The 27,842-nt window shown below is 40.4% G+C and overlaps 1 protein-coding gene and 1 pseudogene across 1 annotated transcript in view; one reads left to right on the top strand and one right to left on the bottom strand.

Moving 5' to 3' along the window:
- Positions 1-27,842, bottom strand: part of LRP2 (LDL receptor related protein 2) — a 195,337-nt gene that overhangs the window by 36,566 nt on the left and 130,929 nt on the right. The window contains exons 42-56 of the mRNA XM_028123757.2: positions 26,464-26,753; positions 25,513-25,716; positions 24,363-24,605; positions 21,081-21,206; positions 19,616-19,735; positions 16,445-16,576; positions 14,723-14,924; positions 10,699-10,994; positions 9,148-9,664; positions 8,459-8,611; positions 7,758-7,928; positions 6,257-6,480; positions 3,608-3,785; positions 980-1,176; positions 44-289 (exon numbers count right to left, since the gene is read on the bottom strand). Of these exons, the coding sequence (XP_027979558.2) occupies positions 44-289; positions 980-1,176; positions 3,608-3,785; positions 6,257-6,480; positions 7,758-7,928; positions 8,459-8,611; positions 9,148-9,664; positions 10,699-10,994; positions 14,723-14,924; positions 16,445-16,576; positions 19,616-19,735; positions 21,081-21,206; positions 24,363-24,605; positions 25,513-25,716; positions 26,464-26,753 (3,299 nt within the window). The remainder of the gene's footprint in view (positions 1-43; positions 290-979; positions 1,177-3,607; positions 3,786-6,256; positions 6,481-7,757; positions 7,929-8,458; positions 8,612-9,147; positions 9,665-10,698; positions 10,995-14,722; positions 14,925-16,444; positions 16,577-19,615; positions 19,736-21,080; positions 21,207-24,362; positions 24,606-25,512; positions 25,717-26,463; positions 26,754-27,842) is intronic.
- LOC114224839 (large ribosomal subunit protein eL8-like) lies at positions 21,735-22,441 on the top strand (annotated as a pseudogene).

Below are 27,842 nucleotides of genomic sequence, written 5' to 3'. Positions count from 1 at the left end.
CCCCCCCCGCTCTGCTCACACAGGTCCCTCCCGCAGAACTCACTGCATTCGGGCATGGGCTCATCCGAGTAGTCTCCACAGTCGTTGTCCACATCACATTTCCAGTCCTGAGGGATGCAGTGGCTATTGGCACACTTGAAGTAGCCTGGCTGGCAGATCCTGCTGGCACAGTTGTAAATGTCTTCGTCTGAGTTATCCCCACAGTCATTCTCCGAGTCACACCGCCAGGCTTCAGGGATGCAACGTTTGTTGGCACACTGCCATTCACTGGACTCGCAGCGGTGATGCTCTGCAAGAAGGGGCGTTGGGTTGCAAGGGGTTAGGGACAGAAGCTCCTAATTTACACTGAGGGATCTTGGAGAGCCTGATCCTAATTTCTTTTTAGAGAACTTCCGTCCCAGTGCCCTTATTATCTGCCAGTACCACGACACGGTCAGTTGTTCTCTTGAAGATTACTGTCTCCTAAATTCTTAAGCATCTTTCTCTTGCATGCAGAATTAGGAGGTAAAGACTGAGTCACTGATGGCCTATGAAATTCACCTTCTCCTGTGCCTGTTCTCCTAATGGACTTGGTGTCTGCTGTTGTTGCTAATGTGTTCTTTTGTTTTCAGTTTGGAGGGTTTTTTCCTTGGCTTTTTTTAAAAATGAAAACACAAATAAATATTACACAGTATTAAAATGAGAGTGGGAAAGCCTCCTTTTGCCCTCAGTGTTAGCTCTCCAGGAGTGTTCTATTACATAGCACATAGTGGCAAACCGCCGATACAGACAACACACCATCTAATTCAACCATTCACCTTGTAGAGACCTTAGTCTATCTCAAGAACTTTAGAATAATATAGGATGGGCTTCTTGACTTTTCTCCTAGGACTCTGGACCAGTTTTGGGGTTATGACTTGCAGAAAATCCCCACAGAATCATGGTTGTACACAATCTACTAAGAAGGGGGCCAAAGGTGGTCTCGAGCCATCGAACACACCACAGAGAATCTGGTCCTCGTCAGAGCCATCGGGGCAATCTTGGTGAGCATTGCACAGGAAGTGGGAGCTGGTGCAATTGCCGTCCGTGCACTGGAACTGGCCGAGCTGGCAGAAGCGCTGTGGGCAAAGGACTGGTTCGTCAGAGCCATCCGAGCAGTCTCTCTGCCCGTCGCATTTCCACCAGATAGGAATACACCTGCACAGAGAAAATATAGCACTTCTCTGAGCAAAGCACAGGGTGGTAGAGGCTACCTGGAGAGAAGGCATCAAAACTGAACCCCATGTTGTAACACACTTGAGTTCCTTTACCGTGGCATATTTTTGGAGAAAACATTACTAGATGAGATGAACCAGGTTTGTTAAGACCCAAAGTCATGCTGGAAAAATGCTTTGACCTAATGGTTCAATTCCTGCCACAGGAAACAGTGGACTGTGTGTTTAGGGCTACAGTTCTGGTAGTAGGAACTGGTTGGGACCCTCTGCTGGGGTGACGTAACAGACAAATGGGTATTGGTTGGGAAGGTAGAGGGCACTTTCACTTATTGAAAGCCTAGGTCAAGATGGATACATGCTAGATTCTAAATCTAAGATATTTTATTAAATCATCAGAACAATCTGCCACTGGATCTTAAATGCCATGGTTTGCACTGTTGTCTCCTCCTGACTTCGCTCTCTGACTCAGTCCCCCTAGTCATCAATGGTCTGTGGCCACAGTGAGGGAAGTCATCTGTGGCCATGTTTTGTAACAGATACAAATAATCAAAAGTGGATTTAAATGTGTAATCCTGGATCCTCTGGCATAGTAACTAAGAAGCTAGGCTAGTATATTGAGTGGGGAAGACAGAGAAATTCTATCACTTTTTTTCCTTTTTCTTTTTTTTCAAATTTTTATTTAAATTCTACTTAGCGGGTGCCTGGGGGTCTCAGTCGGTTAACCATCTGCCTTCCCCTCAGGTCATGATCCCGGGGTCCTGGAATCAAGTCCTGCATTTGGCTCCCTGCCCCACAGGGAGCCTGCTTCTCCCTCTGCCTCTCTCTCTCTCTCATGAATAAATAAATTTTTAAAAATCTTAAAAAAATAATAAATTCTACTTAGTTAACATATAATGTAATATAGGTTTCAGGAGTAGAATTTAGTGATTCATCATTTACATATAACACGCAGTGCTCAGCACAATTGACCTCCTTAATCCCCATCATCCATTTAGCCCATCCCCCACCCACCACCCCTCCAGCAACCCTCAGTTTGTTCTCTACAGTTAAAAGTCTTTTTTTTTAAATTCAATTAATTAACATACATGCATTATTAGTTTCAGAGGTAGAGTTCAGTTATTCGTCAGTTGTATATAACACCCAGTGCTCATTTTATCACGTGCCCTCCTTAATGCCCATCACCCAGTTACCCCAGCCTCCTAACCCCCTCCTCCCCCAAGAAACCCTCAAGTTGTTTCCTATGATTAAGTCTCTTATGGAGTTTGTCTCCCTCTCTGATTTCATCTTGTTTTATTTTTCCCCTCCCTTCCCCTTGATCCTCTGTTTCTTAAATGGTTTGCTTTCCTTTCTTTTTTTCCCCTTCCCCTATGTTCATCTGTTTTGTTTCTTAAATTCCATATATGAGTGAGATCATATGGTATTTGTCTTTCCCTGAATGACTTATTTTGCTTAGCATAATACAGTCTAGCTCTATCCACATCATTGCAAATGACAACATTTCATTCTTGCTGATGGCTGAGTAATACTCTATTGTATATATACCACATCTTCTTTATCCATTCATCAGTCAATAATTTGGCTACTGTTGATAAGGCTGCTATGAACATCAGGGTGCCTGTGTCCCTTCAAATCAGTATTTTTGTATCTTTTGAGTAAATACCGAGTAGAGCAATTGCTGGGTCATAGGGTAGTTCTATTTTTAACTTTTTGAGAAACTTCCATACTGTTACCCAGAGTGGCTGCACCAGCTTGCATTCCCACCAACATCATAAGAGGGCTCCCCTTTCTCTGCATCCTCACCAACACCTGTTATTTCCTGTGCTGTTAATTTTAGCCATTCTGACAGGTGTGAGGGGGTATCTCATCATGGTTTTGGTATGAATTTCCCTGATGATGAGTGATGTTGGGCATCTTTTCATTTGTCTATTGGCCATTTGGATGTCTTTGGAAAAAATGTCTATTCGTGTCTTCTGCCCATTTCTTAACTGGATTATTTGTTTTTTGGGTGTTGAGTTTTATAAGTTAATAGATTTTGTATACTGACCCTTTATCAGAGAAATTCTACCACTCTTGAGGGCTATTTTTCAGTGTACAAATATACAGTGTTGGCCCTGACACCTAGGACAATTTATTAGAAATAGAAAACACATAGTTTCTAGCCTCCTCTCTACAGAAAAATACCTGCATACATTTTGGTTAACAAATTGCTTCTATTCATGAAAGAAATTATCTGAGATTGGAGACTGAGAGTCTTGGTGCATTACAAATGAACCATATTAATTACCCAAAATCTTAATTCATTAGGAAACTCCCATCCCCTAGATCCTCAAAGTTCTATGTGTGTCCATCCAAGGGAATGGATGTCCATCCAAGGGGATGGAGAGGCAGTAGGGTGAGGGAAGAGAGAGCCTTACTTTTCATTGTTGGCACACAGGAATTGGGTGCTGGAGCACCTGGGCAGGCAGAGGTTGATGTTACCCAAATGGAGAGTTTGGAAGTCATCTGGACACTCACAGGTGAATCCATTTCCTCCTGCCTTGATGAGGCAGAGATGAGAACAGCCACCATTGTTGGTACCACAGGGATTGTTCACTAGTAAAAGAAGGAAAATATAGTTAGTTCACTTAGAATATCAAACACAGGTGAGCTGATTGCCCATCTCATCAAACTAGTCACCGCTCAGCAAGAAAAATCATATCCAAGTTCCATGCTTTTTCCAAAAATTCATAAATAGGACAGATGGTAGAACTGTAAGCAATGCTGTGCTTTGAGAAAACTGATCTATGAGCTACCAGAAGTGAGGCATACCCACTGGTGTTTTGGGCTAGAAAAGACGTGTTTCTCAAAGTCTTTGGACAGCAGGTGGGAAACTTAGCTTATATTCATGTGCCCAGAACCAGCAGTTTTACTTTCTAGCAGATGCTGTATTCTCGCATTCTTAAGAATACGGGCAACAGAAGTATGGCCAAGATGAGATGGACAGGTGAACTGTGTAGCATCTTTACTAATTTTCTGGGTCACCACTTGGAGGTGAGGATTAATTTCAACTTTTTATAGATAGATAGATACAGATATATACACATCTATATATGTGCATATATATTTCTTTTTAATTAAGTAAACTCTACGCCCAACATGGGGCTCAAACTCAGGACCCCGAAATCAAGAGTCACATGATCTACCAACTGAACCAGCCAGGTGCCCCTATTTTGAACTTTTGCTAAAATAATATCAAGAATATTAACTTCCAGGGGGGAAAAAAAACCCTGAATATCTTTATCTTGCCAATTCTCATTTTTCCTTACTTCTAAGTTTATCATGTTTTAACAAAACACCACAACAAAGCAGGCCCACAAAATCCATTCTATCCCCAAAGTAAATTCCAGACCTTTGCTAGATTATCTATAAATCATGAAATGGCTTTAACTACATGATGAGGAATATAAGTTCACAAGAAAAAAAAAATTATGAGACACTGTGTTGCTCTTAACATTACCTTCCTAATGACAAGCATAACATATGCTTAACACACAAAATGTCATATACAAATAGGAATTTAATAAATTGTTTTATAATTACTGTAATTTTCTTTTAAACATTTCTATTTAATCAATCATTTTAATGGACTGATCTTGGTATTAGGGAATGATTGTTAATCTCTTAAGTGTTATAATTTATTGTGGTTACATAGGAAATGTCCTTATTTTTCAAAGGTGTTATCTTAAATATTCAGGGTGAAATGTCATGACATTTTTAACCCATTTAATTTTTTTATTTTTATTTAAATTCAATTTAACATAGAGTGTATTATTAGTTTCAGAGGTAGAATTTAGTAATTCATCAGTTGTACATAACACCCAGTGCTTATTACATCAAGTGCCCTCTTTAATGCCCACCACTTAGTTACCCTTCCCCCCACCCCCTTACCCTCCAGCAACCCTCAGTTTGTTTCCTAGGGTTCAGTGTCTCTTATGGTTTGTCTCCCTCTCTGGTTCCAGCTTATTTTATTTTTCCATCCCTTCCCCTTTGTTCATCTGTATCTTAAATTCCACATGAGTGAAATCATATGGTATTTGTCTTTCTCTAACTTATTTTGCTTAGCATAATACCCTCCAGTTCTATCCACATCTTTGCAAATGGCAACGTTTAATTCTTTCTGATGGCTAAGTAACATTCCATTGTGTCCATTGTGTGTGTGTGTGTGTGTGTGTGTGTGTGTGTGTGTGTGTGTGTGTGTGTATACCACATCTTCTTTACCCATTCATCTGTCAATGGACATCTGGGCTCTTTCCATAGTTTGGCTACTGTGCACATTGCTGCTATAAACATTGGGGTGCAGGTGTCCCTTCGAATCATTACATTTGTATCCTTTGGATAAATACCTAGTGGCAATTGCTGAGTATAGGGTAGTTCTATTTTTCACTTTTTGAGGAACCTCCATTCTATTTTTCACAATGGCTGCAACCAGTTTGCATTCTCACTAACAGTGCAAGAGGGTTCCCCTTTCTCCACATCCTAGCCAACACTTATTTCTAGTGTTTTTGATTTTAGCCATTCTGACTGGTTTAGCCCACTTTAAAATATTTCAGTCTTCCCACCAAATACTTCAGCTCAATAAACATGGCCACATAACAAGTGTTAATTCTTTTTTTTTAAGACTTTATTTATTCATTTGAGACACAGAGAGACAGAGAGAGAGAGAAAGAGCGTGAGCAGGGAGAGAGGCAGAGGGTGAGGAAGAAGCAGGCTCCCTGCTGAGCCAGGAGCCCGATGCGGGGCTCAATCCCAGGACCCTGGGATCATGACCCAAGCCGAAGGCAGATGCTTAACCATCTGAGCCACCCAGGCACCCCAACAATTGTTAATTCTTATCAAAAACAAAAACCCAGATTGATCTTTAAGAATAAACCAGGTGTTAAGAAAAAAGTTATAAGCAGGTTTTCCCATATGTTTTGTAGAAAACATTACCAAGTACACCATTCTCTTTATAAATGATGTTTAAAGAATTAAGAATGGCATGCATTCTAGAGCAACTGGGCCAAACTTCCAAATCACTTACTCACCAATTGGCTGCCTGTATGGATGATACACATGGATGTCGAATGGTTTATGTGTCGTGTTCACCAGCACAACCCTATGTGATCCATCATATTTGTTTCCCTTTTCGACTGTCCTTGTATTCCAATCCGTCCAATAAATAGTGTCTTCAAAAATGGTAATAGCAAAGGGGTGAGGCAGCGTCCTGTCATATACTGTGTGCCTATGGTGGCCCTCCAAATCAGAGTACCTGGGGTAGAAGGAAGAGTCACTCAATCAAATCAAGCTAACTCCTTTCTTCCAATGACTTTAAGGATAGATGCACTGACAAATCAATTAATAAAATTCTACCTTCTAGGGGTAACTAAAGTCCAGATCCTCCCCCAAACTCCTAGACTAAACAAAAACTAAACTGAAACATATTTTGACTGAACAAAAGATGTAAAAATTTAAAAAGCCATGCTTAAAAAATAGGAATAGCCACAGAGAGTTCAATAATCTCTAATTCCTAACCATAGCTGCTTTCCTGCAGATAGAGCTGGTTCAGCTCTTATTGGCTTATAACCTCTCCCATTAATGTTCTCCATTCAACATCCTTGGGACACCATTTTTGTTTCCTAAGTCACTGGAAGAAATTGGAAGAGAACAATATGAAGCTCGAGTTTTGCCTTTTCATGAACATTTCTGAGAAGCTGTTCTTAGGAAATACCTAGATTCTCGGTGTCACCTGCGAGGAATATACTAACTCAGATACAGTATAGGCCTGCAGGCTTCACTCTGCTTACCGTGGCAGCACATTTATTATTAATCATGCCCTAGGCACTACTGATGAATACTTTTCCAGACAAATAAAATTCCAGAGGTGGTTTTCTGATTTCAAGGTATCACAGCACATCCACGGCCAGATTTTTAGTCCTTCCAATTCCAATGTCTCCCTCATTACTATGAGTCTACATCAAAATACTGGTATTTTAATATTTTACAATTTTAGGGTAGACCCTAAAACTCAAACAGGAGGTGGAGTGAGTTAGCTGCTAAGAAATCTGATGTTAGCCATACAATATTAAAAATACTCTCCAAAATATGACAATTTATGGTAACTTACAGAAACCATAGGAAAACTTCAAGACCTTCTTGGCCAATGTTATAGGTCAATTACATCTCAGTTTTAGAAACAAAAAGTTTAAAAAGGGGATAAGGAAATTAAGATGAGTCGAGCACTAAGCTGTCTACAATAGGAGAGAGTTTACTACCTCCATTTCCTAGATGAAAAAAATAAAAAGAAGTGACAGTACCAGGACAAAAACGTGATGAATCCAGTTTCAACATTCACACTCTTTCTACTATACCATAACCACAGAGCTCAGCGAATTGCCTATAGGCAGTTTTAGTTAGAAATGACTTCAGAGTGACTTCTAACACACAGGCCAGTTAGAAGCTACCTAGGAATAACACACTAGCAACACAAGCCCTAGTGTTTGGAATAAACGGTTGCTTGGTTTACTTTATCCTTTTCTATGTACGTACTCAATGTAACCCAGGTGGGCATCTGCCCAGTAGAGTAGATCATTGGTGTAATCAATGGTGATGCCATTGGGCCACTCTATCTTGGTAGAGATAATCACAGATTTATTCATCCCATCCATGCCTACTCTCCCAATGTATGCTCGGTGAGCCCAGTCTGCCCAGTAGACATGCCTATTGGAAGAAACACAAAGAGTCAGTCCCTGAAGCCAAAAGAAGTCAGTAGCCAAAAGACATAGTTCTCCAATTAGAGAAATAGAATTTATATTCTACAGAGTCTCTCAGAAAGGGGAAAAAAAAAACAGAAAATAATCTAAAAAGGAATGATGTATAGGAAATGCTCAAGAATGAACATGATTAACTGGGGATTTCAGTGGATTCGACATGGAGAGTCCAGGAAAGGTGGGTCTTTGGTTTTGTTTTGTTTTGTTTTTTTAACCATAATTTTCTCTGCATGCAGCCAAAATAGGTGACTTGAAAAGTGAAATGGTGTGTCATGGCAAAGAAAACAGAACAGCTGATGAATATCATTTGAGTACGCCATGCTTCTACCCATTATAACTAAACCATTTACCAGTTAGGAAAAGCAGAAGACAAATCCCAGCAAGATATTGGCCTTGAGATAACTATGTGAACAGCCTTTTTGGTGACAGAGGCAGAATGTGGGCATGAGAGAAGAGCCCAAGATTACAGGGAGACAATACCCATATTGCGGGTGAAGGACAATTCCTCTGGGATGATCAAAGCAGAAGGTATTGTTGTCATCCACACAGTGCTCAGCCAACTTGCGGCGGTATCGACCATCAAGGTCAGAGACAGAGAGGCAATTCAGGTAGGCATCCACCCAATAGAGCTTTCTGAAATGGAGAGCCAGGAGTTACGAATACAGACGTTTTGCTTGTGAAACAGTATATAGGTAGCCACCGAATTTCCTATCCAAGCTATGGTGGAATCACAAAGACAGCTGTTAGAAGGCACTTTCCCCCACGAAAACAGGGGCCTGCGGAAACAGGAAATTTACTTTCCTGCAAAGAAACAACAGAAGATTCAAGAGTGAGCTACAATTCCCACTTTAAAGGGGTTGTCACATAGGGAATTCTGGGGCCACACCTCACACAAGGATTCTGACTTTACTTTCTTGATGCAGCATAAGCATCCTTCCCAGGCAATGTAAAGGCTTAGAGGAGTAAGGGCATGGAAGGGAGAGCAATTAGCAATTTAAATGGTAGAGCCAAGGAAACAGACTTGTCTAAGTGAATTATTGAGACTGCACGAAGGAACTCTGAATTATGGCCACAAGCTTAGACTCAATTCTCTATTAAGATAAAAACATGGTTATAATATTTTTTTAAAAACCATTTTAACTTTTAAAAGCGCCTCAGTATTTTCTTACCTGGTGACCCAGTCTACAGCCAGACTTTCTGCAGCTGGTAGTTTGTGGTTTATGACTGTCTCCCTGTTTGTCTTATTCAGAAACATTCTCTCAATGACTTTATTCTCTGTATCAATCCAATACAATCTCTTTTCTACTCGGTCAAAATCCAGGGCCACAGCATTGCCCAGCCCTTGCAAAATGAGGGAGTAAAAATGGCCATCTGTAGTGAGATTTCTCAAATAGTAACGGTTGCTAAAGATGAGATAGGGCTCGATGTTACTGTTCTGCCGGCAGCTCTTTCCATCTGGTTCTCGGATGTAGCCTGGGGCACACTTACAGATGTAGGAGCCCATTACATTCTCACACTTCTGACTACAGACAAAGGGCGTCTCCTTGCATTCATCAATATCATCACAACTCCGTTTGTCAGACATAAGCTTATAACCAGGACGACATGAACAGTAGAAACTGGTGAGGGTGTCAGTGCAGTTTTGGTCACAGCCACTGAGCCAAGGGTCATTGCACTCGTTAATGCCTGTAAGTAAAAGACAGGTATTAGAGAAGCTAAAATGTCCAAAACAGACCCACCAGAATGGTCCAAAGTCAAGCTTCCCACTGGACAGCCCACTTCTCAATGAATCATGCTAAAAGAAGACAGACAATAGGGTCTTCTAAAGGCCACAGATATTCAAAAGTCCGTATTTTCCAACTTCCTCCCCAACTTAATCCTTCACCAGTGGTTTTAACAACTAATATAACGAACAAGCTTATGTTTGACTTCTAATCCTATACCCGCCAATCTCCTTGTAACCGATAATTTAAAAAGTAACATGGCAGGGGAGTGGAGAAAGAAGAGCAAAAGAAAAGAGCATGGCCAGTGGTGTGCTGGTAGAACAGATCTCAGGGGTGGGGGATGCTGTGATTTGTAGCATCTTCCATTTCGGCAGTGGAACTCTCATACGATGGCCAATTTCAGGTTACCAGGGTAACCTCACTGGACATGGAGCTGGGAAGAGATGCATACATTTGGCTCTCACAAGATAGGATGAGCCTCCCAGCAGTCCACTGCTTGTCCTTCTGGCTGGTCCTGTGACACATGGCCAAGCTTACCCAGAAACTATCTACAGGGAAGAGAACATGTTCCTATTAATTCCATATTTTATAAATGTTCAACTGGTTTACCCAGGGAGGTTGACTCTCCCCTTCAATCACCTGAACATGAAAATGAACACGCAAAGGAATCCTAGCAGAGGGAGAGCTCAGACAAGCCATTTCAAGGGTTCACACTGTTTGTCCTTTTTAACAGTGGTATTAACTCCTAATGGTATGAATTTGCTCATCCTTTATTTTCAAATCATTGCCTAGCTAATGAATTAGCCGAAAAATGTTTGTGTACTAACCTTATATACTAAGAAACATTTGCCTTTTGATAGACAGACAAACAATAGTACTTTTCTGGGAATATTCTATTTAGAGGACAGACTAGAAAGTCCCGGTGAGTCACAAGGGGTTGAGAATCCACGTTCGGTCTCCCTGTTTTCCTTTTCCCAAATCTTCTGTTATACTCACCACATCCTTTCTCATCACTGTTATCTAAACAGTCATCTAGGTGGTTGCAGACTTCCACCATATTGATGCAGTTCCCATTGTCACACTTGAACTGATGAGGGGGACACGTGGTCTCTGGAGTGTGGCACAGGTGCTCCAGCTCATCAGACCCATCTCTACAGTCGTTTTCCCCATCACACACGTACTGCTTATAAAGGCACAGCCCATTCTGACAGGTAAACTGGTTCTCACTGCAGGTGGGGTAGGAGCAGTCCCTCTCATCACTGTAGTCCCCACAGTCATTGCGCCGGTCACACCTGTGTAATGAGACCCAGTACCACTCTTGGAGAGGCAGACAAATCTCAACTATCACCCACTTAGGGCTTTGCTTCCTCCTCCGTCTACCTGAATGTCAAGCCAACCATTTCAGTAACAAGATCACCCATGTCTTTAGTTCCCTCTCTCCCAGAATCGCTATCCACCCCACCAATCTCCAGCTCTAGAAGAATCTAATATTTAGCATTCCATATGATTTCCCCAGGTACTGGTTGCTACCATTAGAAATGCTGATCTAGAGATATTAAAAATCACTGCATTCATTTCTAAGCTGTTGACAAATTAATTAAACACAAATTTCTAGTTTTGGTGTTCATCAGATCTATTCATTAGACAATGAGATGACTTGTGGGCACAGGCAATATCCTGAGCAGCCAGACGATAGAAGTGCCCATACCCAAGTGAACATATATTATACATGGTAAGATCATTGTGTCCTCTAAGAATGCATACCTTCCAATCAGAGTAATGTTTGCATTGTCCTGTTCCTTCCATCTTTAATCATAATACCCTGCCACCTACCATGAGATGTGAGTAGTCACAGTGCTGGGAAAGAGGGAAAACTAGCAGGACAGCATGGGCTGTTGGCCAAGGAACAAGGCATTTCCTAGTCCTATTTGGGGACCTAACATTCCCAGGCATCGCAAGGACAATATAGTTCCCTGAAATTCTGTTAAGCCAGACTGTTCTTTCTTCTCTACATTATTCCAAAATCCCCTGAAAGTTATGATTACTGAAGGGGTTCCTGCTGACAGGAACAAAACATAAGCATAAAGGAATCATAGAATTCACAATATAGGAATTAAGAATAAAGGAATCTTGGATAAGGATTGGCAGAGCTCATGTTTGACAATTAATAAAAGGATCTACCATGGAGGACACAGGTGCTGGAGGCATAACATTAAAAGATGTCAAGGTACCAAAGCTGAATGTGGTCAATTTTACGACTGATCTATGGTCGGGTCACTAATCAGCAATGCCATCCACAAACCTAGGGTGCTGGCAAAGTGACTTATAACAAAATGTGTGCATGTAACTGTAAAGAAAGTTGTGATCAGAGCAAGCTGGTTCAGCCCCATTTGGTCTCCTGGGAGCTGTTTAACTCATTTCCAAATGATTTGAAACACCAATGCTTTCTTTCCTCTAGTTTAGATCCAAGTCAAGAGGGAAAAAAAAGTCAGTTAGAAAAGCAAATCATAAAGTTTTTGGACATAATTAACATCAATATTCCAGCAAGCTGCTCACAGCTCAGTCTTATCCAGGTTCTTCCGCAGCTTCAGTAATGAGCCAAGAGGAAAAAAGTCAGTAGGAAAAATGATCCCCTGTACCACCTACCAAATAGGGGAACACACATTCTCTCAAGCAAGCAAAAGGCACATTAACGGGGCTCTTAGTAGCGGCTACTGGCACCCCAAGCAAACAGAATCTGGAGTTATTTTAGACCCTATAGCTCAGGTTTCCAGAGACGCAGTATTTTTTTCTGTTCTGCCATAGCCCTTGGCTAAGCAATTCAGAAAGCTCAGCCAAAACCAAACCAAACAAAACGAACAAACAAACAAACAAAAACCAGGGTGAGAGAAAGGGAGAAGGTAGGAGGGAGGGAGGGAGGGAGGATAGAAGGGAGAAAGAAGGAACAAAGAAAGGAAAAGATGAAATCAGTAAAAGTCTGGTAGGACAGGGGTAAGTCAGCTGCAAGTTCACAGTACTCGTGGAATAATGAAGACAGAGCTCAGAAAGTTCAGAAAGGACGTAGAGATAACCTAGAATCTGATAAAAATTAAGACCTGATACAAATCTCTTCTGTAGCTCCTAAGGCTAGGTTTCCAGAATGTACTTCAAACTGACGGTGCTAAATATTTACTGAATTCAGCAGAACAAATAGCAGTAGAGCATACTAGAACTCTCGAGCAAGTAGGGGGAAAATACAGGTAAGTATTTACACGCTTTCCCTCACAAAAACTTAACGGTCTACAGGACACATCCCGATCAGTTAAATACAGACAAAGCAGAGTGAAATACGGTTTCACTACAAAAGGAGACAGCTGTGTCTCTGGAGTGTCTCCAGGGTGTCAATACTGCCACCAACAGCAGTGTCTGCTTGAGCTTCATCGCTACCATTTTTTGGCCATAATGCCAAGTCCCTTGCCTTTTGTAGAACTCACAGAACATGACGTAACCTTCTCTGGCTTCCTCAGGACTACCATCATGAACACACAGCTCTGCACCACACTGGATTCCAGCAGTACCTCGGGGCCTGTGGAGGGGCTACCTGACCCTCAGCCAATGGTCCCAGAAGCTCGGCTGCTTCGTATAGCTTTTCCATGTCTTTCCTTAGCAGGCGATAAGCTGACAGGTCTTGTTGCTGTCAGTACGCACGTACGTCCTTTCACAGTCCTTGGCATGTGCACTATCTCTTCTTAGCTCCAGTTCTACGTGTCCAAGTGCCTAATACGTATTTCCACCACAGAAAGTCCCACTACATCAAACTCACTGTCTACCTGGAGCAAACTCCCTCCTGGGCTCCCCTACTTTTGTTAATGTTCTTACTATGCCCCTAGTCCATCAGGATTGAAACCTACACATCATTTTTCTTCCCAACTTCCCTATTTATCCAAAAATTGGCCAAGTGGGGATAGTGAGAAGGTGGGGCACCAAAAAAAAAAAAAATATATATATATATATATATATATAATATATATATTTATATAAACTTCGGAATGGCCCATTTGGAGAAAATGATAAGAAATCAAGCAACAGAATATTACAGGAGAGGTCTCCAAAACTGGCAGGCTGTGCACTAGATCTATCTGACCTGCAGTGTTCTTAGAATTTTAAATTTTGTTTCCAGCATTTAAAATCAGAGTATTTAGGAGCACCTGGGTGGCTCAGTTGATTAAGCATCTGACTCTTGATTTCAGCTCAGGTCATGATCTCAGTTGTGAGATTGAGTCCCACATCGGGCTCCGTGCTGAGCATGGAGTGCTTAGCCTGCCTAAGATTCTCTCTCTCCCTCTCCATCTGTCCCTCCATTTCCCCTCCCCTCCCCTGTCTCCCTCAAAAAAATAAAAAATAAAAAATAAATAAAATCAGAGTATTTAATATGAAAATCCAGATTTCCATTTCTCTCAAAATAGACCGGCGCTCCTGTGCAATGCTGAACAGCATTCATATCGCTCAGCTAGAACATCCTCTCTCGGTTCACCTCACCTGATTCCCTCCATTGTCTCACTGGCTCTAAGCCTAAGTGCCAAGCTCCATTTATGATCATGCTTGTACTGTTATTTTTCTTATAGCAAAGAGAAGAAAATGAAGTGTATCTTGTACCCATGCCTCTACTCCAAGTGGAAAACCAAGAGTGTCACCTGCTTCAAGAAATAATTTTCTTACACCAAGTACACCTCATTTATCTCCCTGGCCCTCTGTGCAAGGTTACATTATGCCTTGCATGAGCCGTAAGCCCTTTTACCATCATGGGCCCTCTCCTCCACGAACATATTAAAAATTGTATTTAATGATCACATTGATATAAAGGCAGATATATTAATATTATATACTAAAATACTCTCTTTGATCTAAACTTTCTCATTTCCATAGGCCACTAAAAGTACAATGGATCCTAGGCATTGTGGCCACCATGCCTAATAGGTAAGTTAGCCCTGCCCCTGTGGATATTTGAGGTTACTGGGAAATTTTTTAAGCACCAATTCACCTGTATGAGTGTGGGACACACAATCCATTACTACAGGTGAAATCATTTCCAGAGCAAGATCTCCTGGTGCAATTCTGATGCTCATCATAGCCATCGGTACAATCCGCATCACCATCACAGACCCAGGATTGGGGAATGCACTTCCTGGATGGAGGCACATTATTTGCACAGAGAAACTCAGAACTTGAGCAGTTGTGACTGTCTGAAACCAAAGCACACAAGAAACAGAAACCACATGAAAACTCAGGCTAGTAATCAAATTCATTCTGAACCATTTCCCTTGCTTTACATTACTTAATAGTCTGAGGGATGAAAGGAAATTAGAGTACAACAGGTAGACAAATCACATTATTATCATAATAACAGATTATAATAAAAAATATCTTCAAAATTCCATTTGAATTGCTCTGGACCTTGGAAGTAAGAAATAGACATAATAAAACCCCTCACTTAGGGGCGCCTGGGTGGCTCAGTCCTTAAGTGGGAAGCCCACTTCTCCCTCTCCCGCTCCCCCTGCTTGTGTTCCCTCTCTTGCTGTGTCTCTCTCTGTCAAATAAATAAATAAAATCTTTAAAAAAAAAAAAAAAACCTCACTTGGTTTTCCATAAAATTAATGTAAAATCATATTTTCCCCTTAGAGCTTCAGAAAACAACTCCCGTTTTGTTATTTGTATACCGAAAATGCCTTCACTTGGTAAAAATTTTTGGTTAACAAAGTGTAATCACAAAAACACGATGTGATATAGGTATTTTTTGGCCAATTCTACAGATAAAAACTGAAGCTCAAACTAGATGGCTCCAAGTCACAGAACTTTCTAAAGACCTAGGGCTTCAAACGCAGGTCTTTTTTCTCCCAATTTAGGCTTTGTCAACTGCATTACAGCTACCACCCCAGTAGAACTAGGATATACAGGAGGGGAATGTGGCAACAAGACTTGTCAGAAACCATGACAGTGTCAGGAAAGAGATGAGATGCTAACATATAATCATTCATGCCTGCAGAATGAAAGAACTGGCATTTTATCCAATCTCGTTGTGGATGAATGGGAGACGAGAGAGGGTCTTGGTGAGGGGAGATGGGAGAAGTACATGCTACAGTCTATGTCTGTGCAGCTGCCAACTACCCATTTCAATGGAGAGAGTACATGTGGAGCTATAGACAGCCACCAAAGTCAAGGACTTATGGGGTTACAGTGAAATGCAAACATCAGGGAGCCACTGTTTTTATTGCTGACCTTGGGAAGACACTCTTCGAAGACATCTTAGCTAAGAGTTCCAGCTCTGTTGGTAATGGAAAATGGTGTTCCATGGTCTGGTCCACAAACCACTCAAAAGGAGTAACCCACCCTCTACCTACTCCTCAAAATAACAGCAATAAGGTAATAGATGAAACTGGAGGCACAGTTAATTGCTACACTGTTTAAAGGGGCTATTAAGATTGGCTGGTTGAGTTCTCTTTATCTGCTCCAGAAGTGTAGGACATTATCCATTAGCTAAATGCAAGAGAAAGACAAGAAACATTGAAATAATTTTTTATCAGATCTTAAAGCGTTTCAGTGGATGCTATCAAACAATTTCGGAGTGGAAAAATAAAGGTAACATTTTATCAGCATGCAATCAATCAGAGGAACCTGCCTGACAGTCATACTCCAAAGACACAAAAGTCATCTCCCGAGTTTCCTTGGACTGTCACTCTGCAGACGAATGAATGGTTTCTCTTACCACAGTGGTGCCTTTCATCCTCATCACTCATGTCCCCACAGTCATTATCTCCATCACAGATCCATTCCCTTCGAATGCACCTCCCACTGTCACACTTGAACTCGTTACTTAAGCATGTTGCTTCAAGGTACTCTGAGAAAAGATAAAAAACAAGTCTCAGGGGAAAAAGTGGTTTGCAGTCCAAAAAATCTTAGGAGAAGCCTGCTATCGCATGGGCCGTCTAAAAAACCTGACTCAGAGCATTGCTAGCTATGTACAGCTATGCGGGGTCCTCCAAGGAGGCTGGTCCCAGTGACCAGTGGTCCGACACTGAAGGAGTTGATTGACGGTGCAAGGCCCTCATTATTTTTTGTTACTAGGATGTGATGTGATATTTCTTTAGAGGTATGATAGAGAAATAACAGTCTTTTCCCAAAAGGATATAAATTACTATTTCATTTTTAAGGCGATTTTTCATCCCAAAACATTCTGTTTGCTGCAAACTATCCCCCCAGCATGCCTGATCCCCATTTTCCTGCTCTCTTTTTGCTTTTCCCCATAGCACTTACCACCTTTCAACATGCTATACAATTTACTTATCTGTTTGGTTGCCTGTGTCCCCTCACTAGAATATAAGCCCCACATGGACAGAGATCTTTGACTTACTCACTGATATAGCCCGAAAGTGCCTAGAACATAAGTGCTCAATAAATATTTGTTGAATTAAACTGATAAGACACCTTATGCTTTAAATTAGTCATCACTGACTCAAATTCTTTCCTCAGAAGCCCACATGTCCTTATCAACTATCTGTCATAGGCCCATACACACAGGGTCCCCTCAAAATTAACCTCAGGCAAAGTAAATTAAATTTTAACCATTAAAAATACAACACAGTAATATCAGGAAGGAGAAATATTTCTCCTTTCACAAGCTGCTAAGAAACGAGTGTGTATCACCACAGCCTTTTTTTAAGAGACACAGCCCCTCCAACATAAAAACACCACTTCTAGAAGAAGATAGCAGGAGGGGAAGAATGAAGGGGAGTAAGTCGGAGGGGGAGACGAACCATGAGAGACGATGGACTCTGAAAAACAAACTGAGGGTTCTAGAGGGGAGGGGGGTGGGGGGATGGGTTAGCCTGGTGATGGGTATTAAGGAGGGCACATTCTGCGTGGAGCACTGGGTGTTATGCACAGACAATGAATCATGGAACATACATCCAAAACTAATGATGTAATGTATGGTGATTAACATAACAATAAAAAATGGAAAAAATAAAAACACCACTTCTAGAAATCTAGCCTAGAAGAATCTTCCCACATATGCACAGAGAGGTTTCTAAAAGGAAGCTTGTTTAAATAAATAAAAAATAAATAGGTGTTCATTCCAGCATAATTTTTCGTAGTGAAAAAATGAAAACAACCTAAACGTCCATCAGTTAGGAAAAAGAAAAGACACTTGGGCCGTCTGTACATCAGAGTAATAATCAGCAGTGCAAAGGAATATGTAGATCTATGTTCGCTAACATGCTGACAAGGTGTTGTTAAGCTGATAGGGGCAAAACGGCAGAAAAATATGTATAGTAAGGTCTCTATTTGTGTTTTAAATTTTACATATTAGGATATACAGAAAAAGGTAAGGAAAACTCACACTCACCCTGCGCAGTGATCATCTCTGGGGAGTGAGATTAGAGAAGGCTGAGAAAATGGAAATTTTGTTTTGTATACATCTTATGACTTCTTTGAAATAATACTCCTGCATATTATGTGAATGTATTCATAAATATGACAGGCAGTTGGTACCGCTCAATGACTTTGGTTTCCATGGAGGAGTTTGGAAACTATACTTACTCTTCATGTATTTGAACCAATCATTCATATGTCGAAACCGAGCTCTAACACTACTCGACTCACTTAACAGTTATGTATTTCCATTACAGATCCTCAAAACTCTACATGTCCTTTGCGGTCTACAAAACTTTCAGTATTGGGGAAGAAGAACTTGGCAAAGAGCTTCAAAATACCACTCTCCTGAGAGAGAATAGGGATAGAAAATAGTCTAAATTCAGCTGTAAAACTATAAAAATGGTACTAAGAAAATACCCCCCAAATAAAAAGTTTTTTAGATAATGATTGTTTTTGCAGATGATTATATTACAGTAGAGGAAAAATAAAAGCCATCTAAATGCTTAAAATAGAGGCAGTTAACTCAAAGATAATACAACCACTCAATGGAATATTATACTGCCATTAAAAAGGAGTATGAAGACTGCGTAACAAGGGTCAGCAAACTTTCTCTGAACCAGACGGCAAGTATTTTGGGCTTATAGGACATATGTTCTCTGTCACACCTACCTGACACTGCCACTGTAGCACAAAAGCAGCCATAGATGGTATGCGGCTTCATTCTAATAAAACTTATATAAACACAGGCACCTGGCCGTGGCCATAGTTTGCAGACTGATTTATTAACAGATAAACAAGCAGTGACAGTTATGTTTTTAAAAAAAGGGCATGGATATAGATTAGAACTTGTAAAGGTTAATAGCAGCCTCCAAATACAAACAGGTACTAGTGCCTCCAGGAATACAACCAGAGGGTCCCTGCCATTTCTTGAGAAACTCAGATGGCCACGGGACCTTCTCTTGTAAGCTGGTACACAGACCAGGCGGAGGATATGTGCCCATAAATTGCCCCGTCCCCATATATACGATCATTCCAATCACTTTTGGATCCTCCCACAGCCTTGTGGGCCAGAACTCAACCTAGTTCAGAAATTCCAATTCACAGTCAATTAAAATTCCAATTCACAGTCAATTAAAATTAATTAAAAGAAGGGATCCTTCTTTGAGTAAATGACACTACCTATGTTTGAATACTGATTCTTGTCTCACGTAATCTTAGGTAGCTCGGAGTCAGATGTATTTTCTAAATTGTCAGGCACAGTATTAGGTGCATCACCCACATAATCTCATTTCATGGGCATCGGTCAGCAGCCTCCACACGCTGATCCCTCCCCACACTAACAGGTTTTCAATGGCTGTCTGCTGAGTGGTTTCACCCTCTTAGCTGACAACAGGAGCAGGGAGCGCAAATAGTGGGCAGCCATGATCCCAGTCTGTATTTGGAAGTAGTGGAACAGTTTCTCTAGCTGCATCATAACACTTGTCATGCTTGCTTACTCTCTTACCGCAAGTGGCAGGTTCATCAGAGCCATCAGGACAATCTCCTTCCTCATCACAGTACCAGTGTCTAGGGATACAACGTCCAGATGTGCAGGGAAACTCATCGCTGCTGCACGTGTGAGAAGCTGAGGACGGAGGTAAAACCCGGGAGTAAAACACAAGCTTATTCCCATCAGTCTTAACCATCTGCCCATCTCTCTGAACTAGGTAACCGGTGCCAGGGAAGGAAGACTGAGGCCTGGGAAAAGGGTTTTATATAAGCTTTCCATGGGGACAAAGTGGTGGGTGGGGGAGAGAAGGAAGGCAATACTATTCCAGTTTTCCAGAATTTTTCTTTCTAGATTCTAAAAACCCAACAATAAATTGTATTTGTTAGAAATATCAAAGAAATACCTTTTTGATACATGAAACCACAAATTATGGATAAGAAGACTTGGCTCTATGTTGTCTGCTATAACCGAATAATAACAAATAAATTCTATGGAAATATTAAAAGCAAAAACAACATATAGTGATATCTGAGCTCAGCCCACATGGTTCTAAAAAGACAGTTGTGCTCTTATTCATCCTCGTTATATGGGATCCTTCTTTGAGTAAAGGACGCTACCTATGTTTGAATACCGATTCTTGTCTCACGTAATTTTAGGTAGCTCTGGGTCAGATGTATTTTCTAAATTGTCATGTGGGTACAAACTAGAATCAAGTCTTATAATTCTTCTGGTCTATAAGGCCCCTTGCTTTGGCCCAAGGTAGCTGATGATTTTCCAGGGGTAAAACTGATTAAGGAAGCAGAGGTCCCTGAAAGGTCCAGTGCTGTCTCTAATCTCTGTGTCCCTATCTGATGGCTACATCCTGAATTCTGCTTCTTCCTGCTGCTGCTATTACAACTGATGCCTGTTCTTGGCCTATACCCTGCTCTGGTGATAATTACGAAATTCTTAAATTATGCACCTATTATACTAATAGCCTCAAAGTTATGGAGCTTAAGAAAGGCCTTTTAATGCGATCTATAAATACAGGAAAATGCCTGACTGAACCAAATTGCTAAATGTGAAATGAAAGTTTCTGAAATTCAAGCATATTAAAAAGACAGAAGAGTTCTTTCAGTTCCTAATGGTAACTATAATCATATTAAGAGTAAATATAAGGGCTTGACAAGCAAATTCTGCCTGGGGTTCATGAAGACAAAAGGCCCTCGACTTTGGGAGAAATGACTTTGCAGTTATAAAAAAGGTCAGGTATCAGAGCAGGTCTCTGGAAGAAATATTTGGAGTGGGGGAATCCATCCAGAGAACAGAGAGAGGGGCTGCTTATGCTCCTCTAATCACATCCTAAAGTAACTGCCTACTGCATCTACTTACCCAGCCAACTTGAGGTGACAAGCAGCCCAAACACCTAGGCCATCTATCTGTGTATTAGCTCCAGATATGCATCCCTGGAGCCACAGAAAAAACAGCATGTTTCTCTTACCACAGAAAACAGGGCTTTCATCACTCATGTCTCCACAGTCATTGTCTTCATCACACAAGTAAAAATGAGGAATGCAAATGTTTGTCGTCTGACATTTTACATATCCAGGCTGGCAGGTGCGATCAGCTTGGAAAAGACAGCAGATAAACATTTGGAACAGATCCACCACATATAGAGAGCACTAAAAATGACCATGCTAACAAAGCTACTGGACTCAAAACATGTTTAAAGCTCTCACAGAGGCATCATCCATGACAGTTATTTTTCACCATCACTTCTAAAGTAAAAAGAGCTATTTCCAGCTGACAGGGAGGCGGAGGGGAGAGCATGCTTACTTTGTAGTTTAAGTCATCTATTTTAATTATTTATAACCAAGAGTCCCAACTCTTGGTTAAATAAACTATGGTATATCCACGTAATGGAGTAATATGTAGCTATAAAAAGGAATGAAGAAGATCTCTATACATTGATGGGGAATGACGGTATGATCTCCAGCATATATTGTTAACAACAGAAAGAAAGCAAGATTCAAAACCACAGGCTATCTTTTGTGTGAGAAAAACAATGTGAGTTTGTGTGTGTGTGTGTGTGTGTCGAGAGAGTGAGATGCTTATATTAAAAAACAATAATGAATCTCTCCTCCAGCCATCCAAGATGTTAAAAAGAAAGAAGGCTAAGAGGAAGAAGGTAGTCCCAGCCCCTTCTGTGAAAAAGCAGGAGGCCAAGAAGGTAGTCATTCCCCTGTCTGAGAAAAGGCCCAAGATTTTTGGGATCGGACAAAGCCCCAAAGAGACCTCACTAACTTTGTCAAATGGCCCGGCTACATCCGGCTACAGTGGCAAAGGGCTAGTCTCTATAAACGTCTGAAAGTGCCTCCCGCAACTAACTGCTTCATGCAGGCCTTGGACTGCAAAACAGCTTCTCAGCTGCTTAAGCTGCCCCATAAATACAGACCAGAGACAAAGCAAGGGAAGAAGCAGAGAATGTTGGCCCAGGCTGAGAGAAAGCTACTGGCGAAGGGGATGTCCCCACTAGGAGGCCGCCTATCCTTTGAGCTGGGGTTAATACTGTCACCACCTTGGTGGAAAACAAGAAGCCTCAGCTGGTACTGATTGCACATGCTGTGGACCCAATTGAGCTAGTTGTCTTCCTGCCCGCCCTGTATTGTAACATGTGGGCTCCCTACTGCATTATCAAGGGGAAGGCTGGGCTGGGACGTCTGGTACACAGGAAGACCTACACCTCTGGCACCTTCACACAAGTTAACTCGGAAGACAAAGGAGGTCTGACTAAGCTAGTGGAAGCTATCAGGACCAATTACAATGACATATGACGACATCCATGGTCACTGGATTATATAATCTAAGTAAAAAAATCATAATCTTAAAATGGGAAAAACCAATATAAACTTTGTTTCCTTAAAAATTGTATTTCCTAGCTCTCTACATTAAAAAGCCCTGGAAGCAATGACAGCCAAATAGAAATGGGCAACTTGACACTGTGGTAATCTCTGAATCTACAGAAGGAATGAGCTCTCTTTCCAGGTCTGAGATAGGAAATGGACCAAATGGGCTGTGTCAAAATAACAGAGGAGCCAACTTAACAGAGCTCCCACTGGCCTAAGATAAGGAAGTTGAGCGCCAGAAACATTAAATGACTACTTCACTAAAATTCATCAAATATGTAAAAATCCACCAGTCTAATACTAAAAGCAAAACAAGACAAAAAATTAGTGTTCATTGGTTACCAACTCATTACTATGAACACTAACGAAGGGAAAGAATCAAGCATTTATCCTACAGAATTGTACTTCAGGTTAACAAAATAGTTGATAAGGAAAATTTCTTCTCTATGGAACTTTACCTAATATATGTAGAATAAATAATAGAATATTTAAATGCTTACTTTGTAACCCTTAAAGAAATAATGGATTTATAGAACAACCATCCATGTATGCTAAAACCACTGGGTAGCAGGTTGATGGGAAGTGCCTAAGGGAAGATTCAGTCCGACTTCTAAATCCACTAATTAATTTTATCATGACTTAAACTGGAAAAAACAAGTATTAACGTGCTTCATGATGTGATGCAACAGAAAATACACAGTTCCACCTATGGAAAATTCTTACTCAAAGAATTGAACCTAATGTAATCAGACCTCTAGGTACAAATTCCAGTTAATAGGAAATTAGAGGGACAAAATAAACGGCTCAGTTGAGCAATTAGTCAAACATATCAATGGCATGAAGAAAATGGGCACTGCTAAGGCATAAAAGAGATTAAAGAGTTATAATCATCAAAATCCATGTGAAGACCTTGTCAGAATGCTAATTTGAACAGAGCAACTGCATAAAGACATTTTGGGAATAATGATAAAATGTGCATACGGATTGAGTATTCAAGTAAGTATTGTCAGTTTTGCCAGGCATCCTTATGGTATGGTAGTTAGTTTTCAAAATGTCTTCATAAATGACATGCGTGTCTGAGAGTTGTTTTATAATATTCAAGGGGGGGGGAAAGTCAGGGGAAATGGATGAAACAGACTGACCATTTGTTGGTAAATACTGAAGTTGGGTAATGGATAGATACATTTTACTATTCTTTCTACTTTGGTGTGTGGTTGAAGTTTTCCGTAAGAAGGAGTTCTTTTAAAAGGCATATCCAAATAAATGTTGTATGTAACTCCACCTACAAAAGCAGCAGAGCATGTAGATATATCCAAACTGAAAATATATTTGAATTTACACACTGCTCTTGTCTTTTCCCTCGATACTAAAGAGCAAATCCCAGAAATTTTGGAAAAATCAATAAAACAATTTACCAGAAAAATCAAAGAAAGAAATCATTTCAGTCAACACCACACTGTATAGCTTTGTGCATAACAAACATTAACCACAACACATCTAGGCAACAGTTTATCAGTAACTATTGGTAAAGTTTTAAAACAATCAAAAATTTTATCAAGTAAATTTTTCATCTGACAGATAATGTAAACCAAGGATAAAATATTTCAGGTTAAAATATTCAATGGTCGTGTGGGTCCATACATTTAGGTGAATGATTCAAATACATTAGATTTGTTTTTAAAAACCATTTAGCAGAATATATTAAAATGAAATTCATGTTCTAGATGAATACTTAGGGTATTTTTTTTCCAGAAAGCCTTTGTTTCTATGTAAGAATTATCTCCCATGAGGTGAAGAAGACTCCAAAAAACAAACAAAAAAAGATTTCAGCATAGTAAGTACTTGGTTTAAGCACAATAAGTACTTGATAAACTTACAGCAATTTTTCTCATCTGAGGTATCATTATCATGGCAGTTGTTAATGCCATTGCAGACAAACTGAAGAGGAATGCACCTTCTGTTAGTGCAGGTAAACTCCACAGTGGCATTACAGTCCCTGAACAGGCACCCTGCCTCATCACTGTTGTCACCACAGTCGTTGTAGTGGTCACAGCGGTAATGATACTGGATGCATCGCCCATTGGCGCAGGTGAAGGCTGTCGGGTGGCAGGTGTGAAATGCTAAGAGGAAGAAGAAACATTGAATAGACTTCTTGATTAGAGCATCCTCCTAGTTTCTAAAAAAGTACAATCAAATAAAATGGATACTTTGAGTTTACCTTCTAAAGCAAAAATGGCTGCAAAACAGACTGCGTGCAAATGAGATAAACTTTAAATTAGATTAAACAAAATTCATTGTGTACCTTTCTTAAGTAAATTAGGTATTTTAGGCAAATGTCAAAGTCGCTTCACTTCTCTACCATCTCAATTTAGAATTTTATCCCAATCCCAGAAAAGCATGCAAATACAATTTCTTTGGGGAAAATAAAACTCTTAGCCCCTACACAGTCTATTGGAAAAATGTCGCTAACTTCTAGTGTTTTACCTACCCCATCCAGATGGAAGCTGAATACTGAATGATTTCAATAAATTACTAATGATCCTTTAGCTATGAAAATTAATAAAACGATAACAATCACCTATTAGAGCTCCTAGTTCCATACTAAGTCATGCTGGATATGCACCAAGCCCCATGCTGTGCTTTTTTATATATTGTTTCCCTCAGTCCTCACAAAACGCCTGGTAATAGCTCCACCTAACAGATGAGGTATCTGAGGCTCAGATAGGTTAGGTCACTTTCCCATGGCTGCACAGACTAAAACAGCATAGCTAGGATTTTAATCCAGCACCTTTGCTCTTAACCACTACAGAGATGCTTTCTAATAAAGCATCATACACTACTCCCTGGCATGTAGATCAGCTTATATGTGATTTAACACTCTGTGTTCTTGGACTAAATGTTTTCAGTTCTAACAGGACACATAGGCACAAAATTCACACCGATTCACACACAGCAGGACTCTGTACCAAACACTTAGCATGAAGACAAAGTTTACTGCCTGACAAAAGCTCCAAGAGTCCAACTCACCACAGACACTTTCCAGCTCATCACTGCCATCACCACAGTCATTATCATTGTCACATTTCCATTGCTCCGAGATGCAGTGCCCATTGAGGCAGGTGAACTTGGAACTGTCACACCGTGTACCATTGTCCACGATGCAATGCTTTTTGTTGTTGGCCAGATACCAGTGGCCCTCATGTGGGCACTGGCACTCAGCACCATTTGGACCTGAAAAAAAAGTTGGCCCAAAGAGCAAAAGATCTGTGGAGCAACCATTCATAGTCTCTCTTCCAGAACAGCAGTGGCAGTATTTCTCTATTAAAGGCACTCTAAGACAAGCCATAGAAACTCTTCCCATCAGCCTCTCAACTATACTCTGTGTCATTTTTCCATGAAGACCACCCACCAACTCTAATAAATGTAGCTAATTCACCCTAATCTTTAACAACTAGCTCTTGCCTACACTGAAACAATAGAAATGATTCTCCCTTCTTAGCAGCATCTGTAAAGCAATACTATCAAAAGATACATCTTCCTGGGACTCTGCTACTATCTATAAAGCAAACTATGAAAAACACAGTATCACACTGAAAATATCATGAGAAATATTTCAAGCTATAAATAGTACCTCCCAGGTGGAAGAACTAGATCCTTTCGTATGGGAGGTAAGCTCATTGATGGAATTTCTATTCAGGTCATGAAGTTTGGCAGCCGAAGACCCCATCTTTCTTTCTACTTCCACCAAGCTTGAGTTAAAATTGCCTTCGTAAGAGGGCTCCATATCAAATAGAAAAGAAACCTGTCAAAGTCTTCCTCTAAACCTACAAACTCCCAAATCTATTTTATGAATTACCCTAAAATCAAAGAGAATTTGGATTTTTTTTTCCCTGTCAGAGCTGAATATCCCTCAACCTTCCCTACCAATCATCATCGTTATTACTCTACATGATTCAATCTTCACAGGCAATGCCTTACCTGGTGCACAAATATGGCTGCAGCCTCCATTAAACTCGCTGCAAGGATTGCTACACTGTTGCTGATGGTTCTTCACGACAACGCGAATACCATTAGGCCGGAAGGGAAAACTCATGGTCATTGCCATCTGACCTGACCCATCATATTTGTTAGCTCGGTAAATTCTTTTCGTATTCCAGTCAGTCCAATAAATATACTGGCCATAGAGAGTCAAGCTAAAAGGGTGAAAGACTGTGTTGACAATGACCTCACGCTGTGTGCCCGTTAGAGTGCTGCGTTCAATCTTCTGCCTAAAGTGAAGGAAAAAAGAAAATGTTGGAATCCAGAAAGAGTAAGTGCCTCAAATGGAAGCCCAATGCCTGGGCCTAACCGTTCCTTTATACAAACCCCCAACTTTCTTTTCAAAAGCAGCATACGGCTGAGGATGATGGGAGGTCTTCATTTGCTTTTGAAACAATGGCCTATAAAAATCATTGATTTCCAAATATTAATAGAACCTATAAGTAATCCTACAAAGGGTACCAGACCAAAATTAGAAAATGGAGAGTATTATGAAATAATACACACAATGCATGGAACTCAGTGTTTGGCACACAGTAGTCAATAAAGTGTGAGTTACTTTTTCCTTCCCACTCCCCTAATGACCTTCTTGATTTGTCATTTACCCAGCACCTCGAGGTATTTACCTATAATGATCCAAATTTAGACACTAAACATCACTGCTTGCTTCAAATGAGAAGACAAAGATGAGATTGTTAGGTGCTTAGTGTCACAAGCAGAAGATGAAAATCTTAAGAAAATAAGCTAAGTAAGTTAAGATTCCTGACATGAAGACACCAGCAATAATAAATGAAATCATCTCATCTTTTCAACTATTCCATTAGGATGATTGGAATGTGAGTAATTTCGGGGCTACTTGAAGAAGTTATGTGTAAAATTAGAGTTGACAAAAGTTTATAAGGAAAACACTATGAAATTGGCAGAGAAAAATCTATTTGAGAAGATGACCAATAGTCAAAGACTAAAGGAAAATGTTTTTAACTGAAGGCTAAAGCCTTCAGGAAACTTAATATCAATGTGCATTTAAAAGTTATCCACATTTTATGTTAGTTACACGGGGCCTGGAGATTATAAACTGAGTGATTACATTTGTAATTACAATTGAAATTAACTCATCTAGTAATGTATCTTTAGATGCCTTCTAGTTCATAATTACTCAATCTCATGATAGATCAACTTTGACAGGTACATTTACCAAGCTAAAATATAGTTCATAAAACTACGATCCTACATTTTTGGCCATATCTATTTGGCATATTTATATTTTCATCACGTTATGCAAATCCCTCCTCTGAAAGTGAAAGCAGGAACTCTTCTTA

This window comes from Eumetopias jubatus, unplaced genomic scaffold (assembly GCF_037043125.1).
Source record: "Eumetopias jubatus isolate StellerSeaLion01/CBP00866 unplaced genomic scaffold, mEumJub1_p1.0 scaffold_3, whole genome shotgun sequence".
NCBI lineage: Eukaryota > Metazoa > Chordata > Mammalia > Carnivora > Otariidae > Eumetopias > Eumetopias jubatus.
The sequence above is the reverse complement of the archived record's forward strand: the minus strand, read 5'-3'. Positions and strand labels throughout refer to the sequence as shown.